The sequence below is a fragment of the Notothenia coriiceps genome, unplaced genomic scaffold (assembly GCF_000735185.1).
Source record: "Notothenia coriiceps isolate Sejong01 unplaced genomic scaffold, NC01 NC01_scaffold00033697, whole genome shotgun sequence".
Classification (NCBI taxonomy): domain Eukaryota; kingdom Metazoa; phylum Chordata; class Actinopteri; order Perciformes; family Nototheniidae; genus Notothenia; species Notothenia coriiceps.
Window position 1 is genome coordinate 536890 of NW_011366398.1, and position 18275 is coordinate 555164.

General features: G+C 37.9%; 2 protein-coding genes and 1 long non-coding RNA gene across 4 annotated transcripts in view; 2 read left to right on the plus strand and 1 right to left on the minus strand.

Annotated features, from left to right (window-relative positions):
• The window catches only part of igsf9b (immunoglobulin superfamily, member 9b), a 31803-nt gene extending 30018 nt beyond the window's left edge, over positions 1 to 1785 (minus strand). For both annotated transcript variants that reach the window (XM_010790070.1, XM_010790069.1), the window contains exon 1: positions 1234 to 1785. The gene's annotated coding sequence lies outside the window, so the exon portion shown is untranslated. The remainder of the gene's footprint in view (positions 1 to 1233) is intronic.
• The window catches only part of LOC104961734 (uncharacterized), a 19817-nt gene extending 17014 nt beyond the window's left edge, over positions 1 to 2803 (plus strand). The window contains exon 3 of the long non-coding RNA XR_800129.1: positions 2791 to 2803. This is a non-coding gene — a long non-coding RNA (uncharacterized lncRNA). The remainder of the gene's footprint in view (positions 1 to 2790) is intronic.
• Positions 2804 to 12831: 10028 nt separating this feature from the next.
• On the plus strand, positions 12832 to 14486 carry tmem230b (transmembrane protein 230b). The gene is made up of 3 exons (XM_010790071.1): positions 12832 to 13223; positions 13862 to 13984; positions 14070 to 14486. Exons 1-3 carry the CDS (start codon positions 13131 to 13133, stop codon positions 14208 to 14210), a joined length of 357 nt encoding a protein of 118 aa, XP_010788373.1. The 5' UTR covers positions 12832 to 13130; the 3' UTR covers positions 14211 to 14486.
• Positions 14487 to 18275: the final 3789 nt, after the last annotated feature.

Sequence of the window (18275 nt, forward strand, 5' to 3'; positions counted from 1 at the left end):
AACAGCAATTTGGAGTAACCACTTTCTACTCATTAATAATTTGTTTCACAATAAAAATCTATTTCCTCAAGCTTGAAAATATGCCTAGAGGGCACAGTTGGCCACACAGCAATTTGAATAGTGGAACATACTGTTTACATGTCAAAGCCTAATAAATGTTGGGTATTCAAATAATACCAGAGCTGCTATGTTATGGCACAGACCTTGTGAAGCTGCATGGCCCTAAAATGTATTCATCGTCTCAAGGATTCTGGAGATAAAAAAAGGCTTCTTGAACATAGCCGTTACCCTATAAATAATGCAATAGCAATCACTAAACAGACCTACAATTGTGTGTCTGGCATAACCACTACATTGGAAGTATACATAATTCTACAGTGTACTCAATAATTTACAATAGATGTTTTTTTTCAATTTTAAAAAGGTGATTAAAACCTTTGACAACCTACAAGGTGATTAAGAGTGTAGAAAGCTTGTATTTATAAAAAGTAAACAATGTCCCTCCCTATTCAGTCATGTGTCCCAGCAACACAAGGAATTACAGGCATCCAGAGGGATGTGTGCCTCTGTGCACCTCAATTCTCCGTCTAACTAACCAGTATTAGCAAGCATAACAAAAACAAAGGAAGGGAAACACTAGAGAAGGGAGTATCCTTTATGTTAAAAGCCCAAGACGCTGCACTCTTCTGTACTAAACAGCTACAATTAGGTTCTGCAGCACATTGCACCATGTTGAGCAACAGAACAATTAAACTGTCTGGGCAATAAAACCCAGACAGCTAGCCCCAAGCTCTTAATTTTTTCACCCCTGCAGTGAATTGATATTCTCGGTCCTCCATGTCAATATACAGACCTCCAGTAAAAACAGGTGTATCTTTTGTCTGCCTCAGTGTGTCTGATAACAGCTTAGAGGAAGCCGTGAATAAAAATGAAAATCAAAAAATAACACTATTTTTGACTGACTATTGTTCTCATTATTGTAATCCTGGGAACAGAGTGCACATGTGGGTCATTGCAGAGTGTTAAACCTATTCACTTTGGTTTTTAATAAACAGATACACTCATTCGTAGATTACAAGTGGAACAAGTGGAACCCTAAACATAAACAAAGGCGCCAGACTGCAGTGTGTTTTAAATATGACTAGAGTATATTTATCAGGAAAATTAAACTAATGTCATAGTAAAATACAGCAGCATAGAGGATGCTTTAGCTCTGCATGCACAGCTCCTTACCTTGCTTGAGGCACTTTTTCACTTGAAGCTGAAAGTAGAATCTTTCCATCCATTAATGCTCTTCTTTTAGACTCGTATTTCGGGCCAAATTTCAACGATCATTTATTCCTCTTCAGAGAGAAGTCAGATTTTTTTTAAAACACGACTTTTACCATAAAAATAAGAAAGTGTTGGGTAAAAAGCAGGTGTTACATTGTTGTTCTCGGTCCGAGCAGTGGATCAAAACAAAATAACATTAATCCTCGGCATCCAATGTTATCAGACTTCCATTGGAAATACTTTGCGGTTTCAATAAAATCCATACACCCATGCCAGCTTCATGAGTACGACATCATCGCATTTAAAGTCCATTTAAACTTTCCACGCCTTGGCTGTTAAGTCCGCAATCGTCTGTGTCCAAACTTGCTGGAAGTCGCTTTAATCATAAGTGAGAGTTTATGATTAACTTAATAAATGTGTAGAAATGTCCCTCGGTCGACGCAGTGTACATTTATCATCAAACAGGCGCAAGTTTCACTAGAAAGAGAGCACACAGTGCACGTTTACTTCGAGCCCTGCTGTTGATACTCTCCCCATGTCTCTCCTCCCATTACTATCGTCCCCTCCTCCTGCTGGTGGCCACCATCAAGTCAAGCACAATATAATGATTATACTTCCTGTTGAACCTTTCAAAATAAAACCCTCACTGACGAACAGGGTTGGGCACACGGTCAGTTAAAATGTGTAAATTAGTGCTAAAACCATTTTTCCGGTAGCATCCTTTATCAAACAGTTTATGTAATCCACCAATAATTTCAGTAATTTATGAAAATGGCATTTTTTCCTTTCTCTTGCTTCTCAATTGTAAGATGTGCGGTTGTTTATCAAGAAATGAAATTGATATTACCTGAATATAAGGACATATTCCATATTTGTATGAACAACCTTCTTAAATTATTGATAATTGCAAAAATAATCAGCAGATTAATCATTTAAGTTTTTTAGGAGACATGAATGTCACAGGTGTTAAAATGCTAAAATCCATTTAGCCTAATTCTATTTAGCTGCTACAGTTTAGGGGTCCTGATACTGTACAAGTGAAGACATGGCTTTGTGTGATAATCCACAGAAACAGACAGAATGGAGCGACATTTAAATGTTGTTAGTAACCCATGTGTGTTTCCTGCTATTATTCCGAATAGCCTTAATGCCATAAAAAAAGTATTGAATTACATTTAAATGTGTTTTCTATTTCATACTCTTCAGATTTTAGAGTTAAATGTGCTATGTCATGATCAGATACAACCATCATTATTATGACAAAATGGTAAACCCAGACATGTAAACTTAATAAAACGTTGTATTTTTTTTTTGTACATTTCTTGAAATGTTGCACGGAAATTGTTTGTCGAAGCATAAGTCTGTGGGAAAGGCTGACAATTCATGGTTTGAACAAAAACGCTTTTATCTTGAAGAGAAAGTAACCCACTTCCGCTGGTTTGCCACCAGTTTCCGTGTGGCTTGATGCGGCTGCTGGGGCTTAAGCGCCTCAGACAAAAGCGCCTGTTCATGGGAAAGAATTGGGGATCGTAACAAAAGGCAAAAGCACACCTAAAGGACACACATATGTCTCAGGACCGTTTGGTACAGCATCCAACATAATGTAAATAAGACATATGGTTGTTAGGAGATATATCTAACCTTCCAGTGTCAACATGTATAAGAAGGGTTTAATATATTGAAAATGCCATTTCAAATACAAGGTACCAAATCCTTAAAATGTTCCCAAGGACTAGTAAAGGTATTCAATATAATGATTAGTTCACTGTACAGGACTGTCTCAGAAAATTAGAATATTGTGATAAAGTTCTTTATTTTCTGTAATGCAATTAAAAAAACAAAAATGTCATACATTCTGGATTCATTACAAATCAACTGAAATATTGCAAGCCTTTTATTATTTTAATATTGCTGATTATGGCATACAGCTTAAGAAAACTCAAATATCCTATCTCTAAATATTAGAATAATTCTAATATTTAGAGATAGGATATTTGAGTTTTCTTAAGCTGTATGCCATAATCAGCAATATTAAAATAATAAAAGGCTTGCAATATTTCAGTTGATTNATAAGCGAGCCATGGTGTCAGGGTGTAAACAATTAATGTGGTAACACTGGCGTGAGATGTTCATGAGATAATATCTAATGAATATTAAATCAACACCACCAGGCCCGAGCGCCGGGGGTGCGGGCTTGTATTTGAGCAGAGTAGCGTGCGTTAAACAAACATGCGAAGCACTGCTTTCCATGCTAGTCATAGAATGTTGCGCATGGTATCAGTTCTTTGTAGATCCAGTTTCATACGATCTAATGGTCAATACTGGGCCAAGAGTAGCAAGCTTAACCCATCGCCTCGGAGCTCGGATTGAGTAGACTTGAATCTAGCCTTTTCACAGTGGTCGTGCCATCACTTGCCATGCGAAGCCCTTTGACGTACCGAAAACTCAAACAGAAAGTACCTACAAACTGCAACTTTTTCGAAAATGTGCCATCAATTTCTGCACATTTGACGTGCTGGGTCTGGTAGGACTGCTCAGTTAAAAAACAGAAACTGCCTCATTCGGTACTCCCATCCACGTAGGCGGCTTTCAAACTCCACTGCCTCCCAAATCTCGCGCGTCGCAGCACATTTTTCGAAACTAGTAGTCGACTAGCTCGTGACCGCTCGGTAGATAAGGAAGACACACAAAGAATGAGAGGTGCTACAACTGATATCTTCTTTATTGCGCAACCTGCGATACAGCCAGACATGTAGAACACTGCCCCATTTTTGACAGTTTGTTCGGTTACAGCTGAGCAGTAAATAACAACACACGCCAACTGCGACCACCAAAACTTCGGCGACAGCAAGGAAAAACTCTTTAGATTGAATTGTTAACCTGTAATTGAGGTTATTAAACCGTGCCAGCAGTGTAGGTGAAGACAGCTAAATCAGTGCCCCCGCCAGAACTTTATTCGCTCGTGGTCCTCGAACAGATCAACGCCTCCACGCATTCCCATTAGAAGGACTGTCTCTCCACGATATAATTATTGATTTAATTAGGTTCATGCGTGGTCTCATTTGCGTATTACGAATGACGTGAATTTACTCTAATCTCTAAAACATGACTTGTAATAAATCATATGTAGTCATGCTAGCTACCTGATGAGAATAGAGAGCTGCTTGCTTTCACTGCGGATTATAAGTATGACCACGTAATACTACGGCGTGCAGTTTCCCACCATGATTGATTTCTTGTGTGAACCTTGAATGGTGCGAAAAAACCTCACTTCGCTGTGTGAGGGTGCCTTGTGATGGATGGAAATCACAGGCCCATGTTCCTCGGTGATGCATGCAGCGGTGGCTGCGCATGCTCTGTGTCCATTGTTCTCTGCCCCAAGCTTACATACTCAGTTGCAGCTGTGAGCTCTCGATGTGGGTCGGCACGGTAATAGCGCTCGGTGTCTGCTGCGAGGTAGTAATATCCGCGAGGTCATCATCAGCCATAGTCACTCGGTGACCCGATTATGCGTTGATTGTGTTGTGCTACCTGACCAGGATGTGACCATCTTGCTCTAGTTCTAGATCATACGGGCGCTCAGCTCCGTTGTCTCATGGTGCTGCATTACTGTTTTAGCTGCTAGCTGGATCTCGGAGACAGCGATGCGTCAGTCTCAATATTCGATGTGGTCGGCCAATGCCCTGGTATGCATCTTCTGATTACACTTTTAAGAAACTACACTGATCGCAGCATGGAAAGGATTATTATTTTTTAAGTTGCGCAACATTATTGAAAGCAGATTTTGAGCGTCAAATAATACAACTATTTTAGATCAGTGCGGCGTATTATCTCCGAGCTGTTTCGCTGTTGATATACTTCTATTCATATGTCCAGTCAAAACGTTTGAGTAGCTCTAACTCTAGTGGGAGGTTTTGTGACATGCTGTCTACATCTTTCGTGAATAACGTATTTAATGGTTCTAAAGATATTGAGAATTTACTGTGTGATTTGGATCCCGTGTGTGTGTGCTGTTCTCTTGCTTTAAAATCTACCGCGTCCATTTTTTCAAGATAGTGATAGGCCTACAGCGCGACTGAGTGGTAAAGGTAGTGACTAGTCGATTAGTTGTCGAAACCCTCCATATGAAACTCCCTTAGGTTCCTAGGATTTCTCGTGATTGACATTTTTCCCCCTTTTCGACGCCCAAAAACAGGTCATCTTGCATCAGAACAATGACATCTTATCCACCCATACAGTGCATTACCTTATCACTAATAGCAACAGTGATAGCATAGATGAGAATAATATATGTAGGATCTTTTGAGATGTAGACATAGTCATGTCTTCCGTCTCTCGTCGAATACTAGATATATTGTTATCTAACTGTACGGTCCACTAGTGTTTCTGAACTGTGTTATGGGATACCTCACCTCAACTTGAGTTTAGCACTGCTCTCCTCAGACTGTCCTCATCACGGACTGCTGACGCAGTATTTGCGTCTATGCGTGTAATGAGTTTTGCGCGCTTTCTGAGTGTCAGAATAGAGGTTAATAATTCTGATAGTCGTTCCGGGCGCGCGTTCAACTATTCTGCACGAGGTGATATTCTGCTCTCAACTGCGTCTGTAAGCAACTATGCGTATGATTCAATTGTGCGTTTCTGTCAGCCAACTCTGTTAAAAGCCTTTATCATCTTCTACCAGAATTATCAAAAGGACTCATGTAACCATTTGTCTCCACTATACGGTCTTTTATCTTACGATGTAGCACACGTGCATCTCACATAGTTGGATGAACTGATATGATATGCGTCTCAGATATGACCTAACTAGCCTGCATTTTCATGCGCGTCAGATACATCGCGCGCGGACCGACTCTTCCACTTCTCTATGAGTTATATTCTTAAATGTAAGCCTATACGCATCCAACCATTCATGCTGCCACTCTTCTCCGCCGGTCTCTACCTGCTCGCCCCGCAGCATCACTCCCTGTGCGTCATCACAATCACTGTCACTGTCTGCCAACATGACTTTTCATTCACAAATGTTTCATCCACATTAAACACTGGAGGAAAGTTTTACCCGTATCGGTGACCCTTTTAGATTACAACCCATAATACACAGGGGTTATAGCCTAAAAATAGAAAATTAACTATGGTGTATACTTCTAATGTTAAGGGGCTAAACACGACTTTGGGTTGGCTGTATAATAAAGGAGCTTTCTCTCACTATAATAGTGCACTTTATTTTAAGGACAAGAGTCATCAACTCAGCTGGAATTTCTCCAGCATGCTCCATAAAATGACTCATAAATTCCCGAAGAATTGACCTGTCATTGTTAAATTGATTGATAGCCTACTACACTTTTCTCCAAAGCTATGATTAAAGTTTGTAAAAGTATTTGACTCCTTAATTGTTTTTGACTTTTGAGCATATGACTAATGCTTTTATAAAAATATGCAGTATCAACTCACAGTATCCCTGAGTCATTACCTTCGCTGGAATTACTCACGCATGTAATAAAATAGCTCATAATTTAAGAAAAATGGACTTGTCATTTTTCAGAAATTATGGATAGCCTGCTACAGTTTTCAGCAGAACTAAAAACTATTGCAGATTTAATCAGAATGTGTTTTAAGATCCTTTGAATCCTTATATCTGGTTAAATTCTAAAGCCTTATCTAAAAACTATAAAGTAATGCTCATTCAAACAGAGCACAGGTTGTAAGCATACATGTAAGTGCGTTTATATATTAAAGGGTTACATTATTTTTGTTTGGGTATTATGCAGCTAGATAATTGTTATGTCCAGGAGAGTGTTTTTCTCTTAGGTTTTGTTTTTGTTTTCAACAGAATTAATAAATAATGCTCATATAAACATATGCCGTATGTATAAGCTTACATATAAACTTAAAGAAGTCATTACCTCAGCTGAAATTACTCAGACGCACTCTAAAATAACTCATAAATTAAAAAAAGAGTACTTGTCATTTGATGAATTGATGAATAGCCAGCTACATTTTTCATTATATTAGGGGTTTTCAAATAAAGTTTTTAAAGTAAAAGTGTTTGACTCTTTACATTTTTATCATCTGTTAACAGGAATTAAAACTCACATAGGTTTTTCTCTACACCGCCAGTAATTTATAATCACTTCAAACCATACTGATGCTGAGCTCATTCATGCTACACATGTCTTTCTCAGCACGATGTACCCCAACCGATTAGTGTAGCATGTGGACCCAGGCTGTCTGAGGAGCAGGGGCAAAAACAATTAAAAGGAAAGTGGGGCACCAAAATAGCAGAATATCTGTTGGCATGTATAGTGCAGCCTATATTGCACAACATCGTCTTGTTTTCTATACTGGAAGGACACCCTATAGGAGGTCAATGACTCATGTTATATTGTCCTCATGGCACCCTAGGGCTCTTTATCACATTTTCTCCTCTGGAGGGGCATTTTATCAAGTTTTTCTTCAATCCTAATAGTTAAACTAAAATGTTCTGGCTATAATCTAAAATGTCACCTCTATATATATAATATATGCACATAGAAACAGAGCATGTATTTTAAGCATGCAAAGATGATAATTATTTCGATTACATACAGCCCCCTTCTTTTTAAAATGTTTTTCTACTGTGTATACTTATATATAGCCCTAATTCTCCCTGTGCTATCCGTTGCACAACTTCGTCAATACACATGTGTTAATGCCTGAGGCGATTCAATCAATTGCAATTTGTGTGGCGTTGCAATTTCACCAGGGACTTTATTATTCAACGTCTGCTTCAACTTTTTTCTCTTTTTTCCCGACTTTTCTATAGTAAAGAGCAAAGAAGAAAGAAGCACCAACACACCCACAAGGACACATGAATAGAAACAGTTCATTGATTTTTTTTTCTTGTTTCCTCAGAATCCTCGGTTTAGCCAGTTTGTGCATTCTTCGTTTTCCATCCTCAAATATCATGCTTTACCTGGGGCTGCTGCCGGCTCACAGAGAGAGATGTGAAACCTGTGTGCGAAGAAAACATCTGCCTGTGTAGTGTACAGCTTCTCTGCTCAAACAATGACAGAGCTGTACTTGTACAATGCTTTAAGTGTAGTCTTTGTACCTGCTTTTATATCCTGGGGAAAAATCTACTTTGTCATGTCAAAAGGAAAATCGCAAGCGCACCGCTGAATTCTCTAAAAGCACAATTACATCAGCAAAAGGCACAGAGTTACAAAAATAGACATTTCTATTTTGTGTGCAGAACAAATGGATTATCTTATAATGTCACAATGTCTCAAAAGGATTCTTTTAAAAATAGAAAAAAGCAATTTTCACAGCAATTTTGGTTACAGTTGTCATAACATTTAGGGATATTGTTGACCATCATCTTCTGAATTAGTATTTTTTGCAAAAACAGAACAATGTTGTGTAATTGTGTTTGTCAAGCCAGTGAAACCATTCCATGCTGAAGAAAAACTGCAAATATAACGAAAACGATGCTCATAGGTTTCTTCTGTTGTTTGCTGTGTATTTGCATCTAGGTTCTATCCTGCTATCTAACCAGCTGGAAAAGCAATTACTTGTCTCAGCTGCACATGCAGTGAGGTGGGCTGCTGAGTTTGAAGGATACTGAAATCAATATCCCTGCAATGGAAAAAACATCTTCTCTCATGGAGGAAACAAACCAGAGCGGAGCATTTGCAAGTAATGTTGGCATTTACGGTGGCATTCGCCTCAATTGCATATCAAGGGATTTCCACTCTTTGACAAAATACTTTTAACAAAAAACAAATTTAAATCATGAAGTAAATGCACACAGCTAACATCATGCTGCAGGCTACTGATTTTGTTGTCTAACCTTGAAATGGAATAGCATTAAGAGAAGATTATTATATAATATGCTTTCCATTTCAAAGGCAAATTCAAAAACAGCTACTTCGTGCCATGTTGCAATCCGATTCTGGAAGCCACTAAAGTGCTATATCTCTATGTAGGTTTTTTTTCATAAACTGAAGGATGAGTTGACATTATAAAATAAAGGTGACAGAGTTCGTCCTCCTTCATGAAGCTCCTCATGAAGAGCACCCTGCAGCACTCGGCTCTCCACCCACCTAGAAACACATTTAACCTGAATGCAGTAGAACGAGAAAAGAACACTTGACTGATCAGCAAAATACTTTTTCAAGATGCGATTGTAACTTGCTGCAGCCCTCCATAAAGTACAGATAGACTGAGACATTTTGACCTTATAATGGCTCTAGAAAAAAGGTCAAGGGATGACCAAAGTTGTTAGAATGTATCATTGAGTGGAACATGAATGTCCTTACCAATTGTCATGGCTATCCAACGAATAGTTGTAGAGTTTCTACTTAAAACATAAATTATCAACACCATGGACGCTCAAGGGGAAAGTCAAGGGATCACTAAAGTCATTAGGATTCATCCTCTGGGAACCATGAATATCAATCTCGAATGTTGTGCCAGCCGAAAAAGATCATTCAAGTGTGACCTTCTGGAGGCATTAGAAGACTAGTCAGGGGATCAATAACACTTCAATTCATACTCTGAGGGTCATGCAACATCATGGCAATCCATCCAATAGTTTTTAGATAGAGAAATGTAAGTCTGATCCGAAGAGGAGGAGTAAAATCAAAGCACAAACCACAAGCTCAATCCTTTATGTCCTCCCCATGTGGCTCGACAAGCCTAAAAATAAAAGAATGATATTAGTCTGCGGGAGCTTGTTGCTCTGCAGTACCTGTGGCACATTTTTATTATTTCTGAAACCTATTGGGTTTAAAAGTCAAAAGGCTGCGCCACAGGGAGATTGCGTGATGTGCAAGTGGTATAATGGATCAGCTCTTTATTTGGCTCCAGTTGTGGTGCTCTCTGAGATTGCTCTAATGAAGACAGACATAATTATCTCAGCAGGCAGAACTCCACTCTAATTATGGTCTAACTGCTGCTCTCTTACTGTTCAGTGTCATACCCAGGGGTTATTTGGGGGGCCGAATACAACAACAGAAATACACACAGAAATACACACAACCCTGAGGGCGCAGAGTGCTCAGCTTATGCATCAGTCTTCCTTCACAACAGGAAGAGAAGCTGTGCTTGAGGGCAAAGCTTCTGGGGGTCCTATAATAAACTAAACTAAGCTCATCTGCGCAGGCATTACGGTCTAGTGGATGGGCCTAATCTAACATGGCAACAAACTGTGCCCCCATCTGATTGGTGACAGTCTTGACTGTCATCAGATTAATAAATCACAACCCCATGACACTATGGGTATATTTACCGATGTTTTTCAGGAATATCACGTTGAAATCCTTCAATCAATAGGTATGTCAGTAGAAAAGACAAACTATAATACATAAAGTATTGTCTGGAAAATGAAAAATGAGAAGCAGGGTTACATATTGATTACTTCAGGGCCATTCTGAGCCCATCCATTTTGATTTCATGAATGTAAATTAATTGCAGTTTTTTGCCACTCTTGGGGATTGCTGAGGAGCGCAGAAGTCAAATGCCATGTTTCTAAATGCAGACTGAGGTAGAGTAAGTTGTGCAGCGACCTTCATTGCCGGTATGGAACCTCCAAATGAGGAGACAATAAAGGGGAAGTATTTGGAAAATGTACCAGTGACTCAGAGATGGTATTGAGAGCTAATGAGTGCAGCCAACAAGCGGTCACACAGCACAGCGATACATGTGTAAGGAAACAGGCAGCATTAATAAAGCAAAGGGCAAAGTTTATCTCTGTTATTGTCAGTAATAGGTACAGTTAAAACGGCAGCATGCTCATGTCTGCGCTGTCAGATATTTCAGGAGGCATAGGTGGCTTGAAGGATGGTTTGTTGGCGCTAAATTACCTCCAAATGTGTGCACTGTATATTGTTATAATGATGCATTTATAAGTGGCCAGTAAAAGAACAAATACATTTGTTGAATCCCCAATAAACAAAGACAATCCCCTGTTGTTTTCAGAGTAGATTTACAGAGATTATGTCTTGCAGTCTTGCAGAGGCTTGGAGAATTTTTTATTATATGCATCAGACATTTTAAGAAGACGTGGGAACATAGAGTTCAGCATAATGAGCAGTGATTCATCTTGCATGCGTAAAACAACAGGAACATGGAAGACAGATGAAGGATTTTAGGGCTTAAATCCCTCCAGAGAGCAACAGCACGGCCTTAAACTAAAACAATGAGACTTACAGTCAAGGTCACTGACGGTTTTATAATCGCTGGAGACTCGTTCACTGCAAATGTACTTTAAAGGCAACATGAGAGTATTATTGACGCTTCCAGCACAACTATTAACAACAATAGCCATTTAGTTTATTCGTACTCCCCTTCAGAGTATCTGTGGATTATTTACTACCTGTGGACATTTATTCTTGACTTTACCGAGCATGGCTCAATGATCTATGCTTTATAACTGGAGGGCAAGAAAGCTCTCTGGGTTCTGACTAGAGGAGACTCTATATTTGTCTATGTGACAGTCCAATTTTCCACACACCACCAGGGGAATGTGAAAAATACAACTTAGAAAAAAGGGAAAGAAACACAGTAAATCTACCATAACAGCTTTAATTATTCATTTCAGGGGATTTGTCAGCAAATAAACAACATTAATTTGTCTATTTCATAGTCAGTCATTCATGGATCATTGCTGTGCATGAACAGATAGATGACAACATATGGCAAAGATAACATACTAACAATTGAAAATGCTACTCGATATCTCAGAGATCCAATCTTTCTATGCAAAATATAAAACAGCCAGATTATTTAGTAGCATATTGAATTGGGACTCGATTGGATAGATAATACATATCATAGAGATTTATTAATGTGTCATTTTTGGAGAAAAGTCGCTAATTTAGAATAAATAACCATGTTTGATTTTAATCTGTAGACTCTGCCAATGCTAATTATTTTGTATGGTAAAAATGTCAATGCAAGTATGTGAAATAGATATTGTGTGTGATTATACAAAATTGCATCCCTGGCAATAAAAAGCCTTCATAACAGGACTGACGGAAACCTTATCTTCAGAGAACACAGTGTGATAATAAAACTGGCCTCTGAGAACACCTCAGGAAATGAAACTCCACACAAAGAGATGAATCTTGACTCGGAGTGTCAGTCTGCTGCTCTCTGTGACCTGGTCACTTCAAGAAGACTCTGCAGCGTCCTCCGGTGGTCGATGTGGAGCAGTGCAAATCCCCATTAGGAACACTTTTCTTTAGAAAACGCAGATTTCACAACTCACTGTCATTAAAGACTTACTTTTGAAAATATATTCAATATTTATTTACAGATTACTTTGGAGGGCGGGGCTTATATTTTAAGGTTTAAGAAAGGTTTAAGAAAGAAAAAACATTGAAACTAAGGTACAAGGACTTATTATTTAAAAAAAGTGAATGAATTTGAAGAAATTGTCAAATTGATGCGTTAAAAAAAATCCTTGTTTATCATTGCAAAAACTCCTTACGGCCTCAATCTTTTGGAATTTTGTGAAATATTGATTTGTTTGATATATTTTGTAAAACATGTGTTTTGTTTTGAGCTTTCCACACTATCCAATAATGACGCTTCGGTGAGCGCATGCGCAGTGCAGACCGGAGTAGAAACCCGGAAGAGTGTGGGAAGATACTGAAAACAGACGCTGTAATCTCCTCTCAAAACTAATTTAAGGAGATAATTATAATCGTGCATAACATCTGGTGTAATATTATACCTGACTCTGGTATAGACAGGTTTTCAATGATAATGGTGTCGATAATGCTACTGTAAGCTTATTATAACACTGCAAACAAACTGTTAGCTAGCATCTGAGCATATTAACAGTCTATGCTCCTGAGCAGCTAAAGAAGAAGATGCCTGCTCGTAACGCTGTGAACAGCTTCCCTGAAAGCAAAGTGAGGTACTCCAGGCTTTCCTCTGATGATGACGGCTACATTGATTTACAGGTAAGAAGTATTGTATTAATGTCATTGCTACCTATATGTACTTGTCTGCACCATCAGTGTTTTTCACCAACAAGTCCATTCATAAAAAGGAATAACTATGAAAACAGAAATCACATGCAAGGAATTTGCTTTGGTGTATGGTGAATTACAATGGAATATAAAGAGCACATATTTAAAAAATGTGTAAACTTTGTAACACTTTTTTTGTTGTCATACATTTATAATACCAAAACCCAAACTGATATAACTCAATCATCAGGGTTATTGTAATGACATTTGTTTGTAATAATAATAATAATAGGTTTACCCTTTAAATTAACAGAAATAACTTTATCAACGGGTTTGTGAATATTTACTACAGATTTAGTCACAAAATACGCAATGCATACCAAAACATTTCCATCATCAAGCACATTATGTTACATGACAGTCAGATAGCTTTATAATATAAAGTGTTTTTCAATTCGTCAAACACTTGAATGGCATTTTCAAAATCTCAAATTACCTTTAAAGCCGCTCATTTTGCCTGTCATTTTCAGTACGTGGGTGAGAAAATGGGAATTGGCACAGAAAGCCCGCTGTGACAGAAAGTGATGTGTGAAAGAAAGTGTTTTTAATCAAATATTTCTCCTCTGCAGTTCAAAAAGAGCCCGCCCAAAGTCCCATACAAAGCCATTGCACTTGCCACAGTCCTCTTCTTAATCGGCTCTCTGTTAATCATCATCGGCTCCCTTCTCCTGGCGGGATATTTTGGAGTCACTGTGAGTATTGTATAAGACACAGAGTTATTTTTACAGTGTGAGGAATAAACTGACCTCTTATTCAAATTATTTGTCTCTCCTTCAGCACTCAGACCGAACTGTGCCTGTCCTTATCATTGGGATACTTGTCTTCCTGCCTGGGATTTATCACCTACGAATAGCTTACTATGCATCAAGAGGCTACCGGGGCTACTCCTATGATGATATCCCAGACTTTGATGACTGATAGACCCCACAGCTTCATCCAGAGTCTTCCTGTACTCGCATATACTCCTAATATTCTGCTTGTGCTAATTTAAGTGCACTGATTATTGAAAGAAAATATGCTTGATTAGATTCTGTAAATTACTTGCATCTAAATCTGAATGATTTTGATGTTATTGTCATAGCTTTATACTCTGAGGTAGAGGATTCCAGCCTGCTGCTTGAAGTTAAAACAGAATCCGACATTGTTTGTATATTTGTTTTGCTAGCTTGATAAATTAAAAAAACTGTAATTTGACGATTTCGTTTTATTCGTATAATGTATTTTATTTATTTTTAAGAACATCCATCCAAACTAGCACAGTATTAACAGGAATTCAACCAAATTCATGTGATTAATGCCAATCCTTTGATCCACCATATGGTGCACCTGGCCTGTACCTGACACGCAGACATGTTAACCAGACGTAAAAACATTTTCTCTAATCGGCCATCAACTCATCAATTTCAACATAATTGGAAATTGTGCTGATGAAAGGCAAGGCTATCACCTCAATTTCCTTTGCAGGATAAGGTCATCTGTAAAACACATTGCCAGTAAAGGGCGCACTTGTTTACACTAATGTAGGATGCTTGGCCACCAGCTGTTTTACTGCATATTTTCAAGGACAGTTGCTTGTGTTATTTTTGTTTCTTACTAACAAATGGGTCCAATCAATCATCCTCAAACAATTAAATATTTGGCAATAAATTCAGAAGAATTAAACCTTCAGAAAGGCTGAAAGCTGAATCTTTCCTGGAAGCACTCACACTCAGGCTACATTTAATAAAATCACTTACAGAAGACAGAGATTTAGACAACAACCTACTATTCAATCCAATATCTTCCTGCATGTTGCTATCTTATACTTTTGACTTTATGAGCTTATGCTTTACAGGAAGGCAGATAATGACATGTGTTATAGTGAATGAATATTTTAATAATTTAACAGTATGCTCAGAGAGAAGATCATATTAATTATTCATGTGTTTTCTGTATGACTAACTGCATTATTCCCGACAGTAGTGGGAAGTAACTAAGTACATTCTGGCCTTTGTGCAGAACTAGTACTTTTGCTTCATGTACTTTTACTAAATGTTGTTGGTTATTCCGTTGTTCTTGTAGTAATATTTTAAAATCAGGACTTTTACTTGTAATGGAGTTATTTTAAAACCATAGTATTTGTACTTTTATTTAAGTAAAGGATCTGAGTACTTCTCCAAACACTAATGTCAGAGTGTTTGATAATTTCATAAAAAGAGGTTGTCATTTAGCAGTATTACTGAAGGACAATATCACCCCCTTGTGGCGACACAGACTGACACATGATTGGTTATTTCAATTCAAACTAGGGTAAACAAGATAAAACTGTAATGTGTTTCATATACAGTTCCCTAGTGAGTGTCCCCCATTTAACCAACGACTGCAGTGCAAACCCGTCAGCCGTATGAGATTGAATCAACTATTATTATCAAGTAACAATCCTTTCAATTTGCAGCAAGGTCAAAGACGTGGTTTTGAGGTAAGAAATGTTAAAACTTCTTACTATTTTTTTTTGTAATCCCTAAATGTATCACTCTGTTTAAACAAGGTTGACCGTTTTGGTTAGGGTCTTTCAAATTGAACAAAAGTCTCTGACATGGCAAAGAAGTGAAAAGTAAAGTATTTGACAGAAGTATCCTCCCTCAAGACTTAGCATATATTAGCCTAAATCAATATTAGGTATATAAACACCTCAGTTACCAAATATATCATAGCCAAATTACAATCTGGGTTGCCTTTTTAGTAATAAATACACAGTGAATGTTGGTTTAATGAATATAAGGTTTATGAACCAAATATTAACCCGCTCTTGCTAGCTTGCGACTTTAACTAACGGTAAGCTAAGTGATGCAAATTAGTTGCTTTTCGGCGCCTCCCGCTTTTTTAACGCTGATTTGGCTGACTTGTGTAATTCGTGGAGAACCGAAGAGTTTTCGTTTTGGGGGGGGCGGGGGGGTCCTTCCGTCCGACTGACGGACAACTTCAAAAAAGAAGAAATCTAGATCGCAAAATAATTAAACAAGCGAGTGCCTGTTTTTCCTGGCCAAGGACAGGTTCCATGAACACAACACGAGCGTAACGTGTCTTCACGTTGTTATGTCTCGTGAAAGGAGTGTAGTGCCGCTCCAGCTCTTCAAATATTGCAGTACCCATAAGGAGCTGTACACATGCCGCAGTGTTTGCGTGGCTGTGCCTTTAGTTGTAAGCAAAGTGGCGATCTGTTGTTTTTAGCATCTGGTTAGCTAGCTATGCTAACGAATTTAAAGAGCTTTTCTACAACCAGGTGGAAGAGAGCTCTCTCCTGAGCGGCTCAAATAACCTCAGCTCAGTCAGGTAAAGGCACACCTTGATATGATCATTATAGTTATTAATGAGATATTAGAGACTAAATTAAAATCAGGTATAAAATACTATATGACAGTAACAAAAATGTTGTTAAAAATAACAAGAATACAGTTTAAAAGGGGAGTGATTTGTAAAATATCTAAAAAGAAAAATCTGCTTCCAGTTCTGTTTCAAATGGGTGTTGAAAGATGTATCCATAGATCTCCTCATGTTGCTCTCAAAGTGAAAAAATCTTCCCGGGGGAGCATGCCCCCGGACCCCCGTAGGAGGTTAGGTCCCCCCACACACTTAAATCATGTTCACATGGATAGGATACTAAATACATTTGCACACATCTTGTGTCCATATCTTTCTGTTTTGGTGGTCATGCCACAACCGTTCACATGCATGGATGCACGAGTCTGTAAGATATCTGGATTAAGAGGTTGCTTTTTCTTTGCACAGCATGAAAGAAAGGCCAAATGAATGGGCTGTGATTTTAGTTTTTTCAAGCAGAGGTTGAGTTCAATAATTTGTACGGCCCTCGGAGGATGTTGTAAGAATTGAAAGGAAAAAGGTTCCCCACCCCTGCTGTAAATAATAATAAAAACCCTTGATTTATAACTTAACATCTCTGTCTCCTATTGATCTGAGTATATTATAAAGAATAGCCAGTTAATTTAAGCATTATAGCACAGGCCTTTGTCAGATGGTTACGCTGTTTTTTTTCTGCTTCGAATAGTTCTCTCTTTTTTCACCATACCTGTGTTTGCATCATCACTGTAACTAGCTATAGCTGAGCTAACATTTTGTATGTCAGCCGTTTGTAAGCGCTGGTTAGGTAACGTTAAAGCTATGCTAAATTAGCTTTTGGCCTAATATATTGAATTGCCATTCGGGTTTTTAGCAAAGGTGGAATAAGTACTCAGATCTTGTACTTAAGTATTCTAGGCATTCAGGTGTTTAGAATAACAATAATCAAATATTTTAGGGGACATAGATTGTATTCTTAAGAAGGGTTCATATTTCTCCACTTGACTTTCCATTAACTTACGATGTGAACTTACTTAGTTAATATAGTTTAAACTGATAACCATAGTGGTAGACCAATTTGGTACTGTAAGTACAATTTTAACTTTGGACTTTCCCAGTTCTCCACTACAACTCAGAGGCAGAGTACTTTTACTATCAATTTGATTCAGAGCTTACCAAGTAATCATCAAATGATGTATCATGCATTATAACATAAGTCAATATAAACTTAATTGAGCCCTTGATGAGAAAAAAAAAAGCCTTGTTGAATAAAATGTGCTTTTTCTTTACCAGCTGCACCATTAAAGTGATAAACAATACATCAATAATTAAAATCCAATAATATAACATATTATATTCAGAAGTGGGCCTATATTTGGATGCTAATAATGTTATACTTACTAAAAATATGTTTTAATGTATGACTCTTATTTGGAACAGAGTATTTCTAAATGTTTTCTACTTTTACTTAGGTTAACAATCCGAGCACTTTGTACAGTGAAAACTGTGAATATCGAAGAAAAAAAATATATATATACAGTGAACTAATCATTATATTGAAACTTTAGAGTATTGTGAACATTTTAAGGATTTGGTACCTGTATGCAATTAAAAAAAACAAAATGTCATACATTCTGGATTCATTAC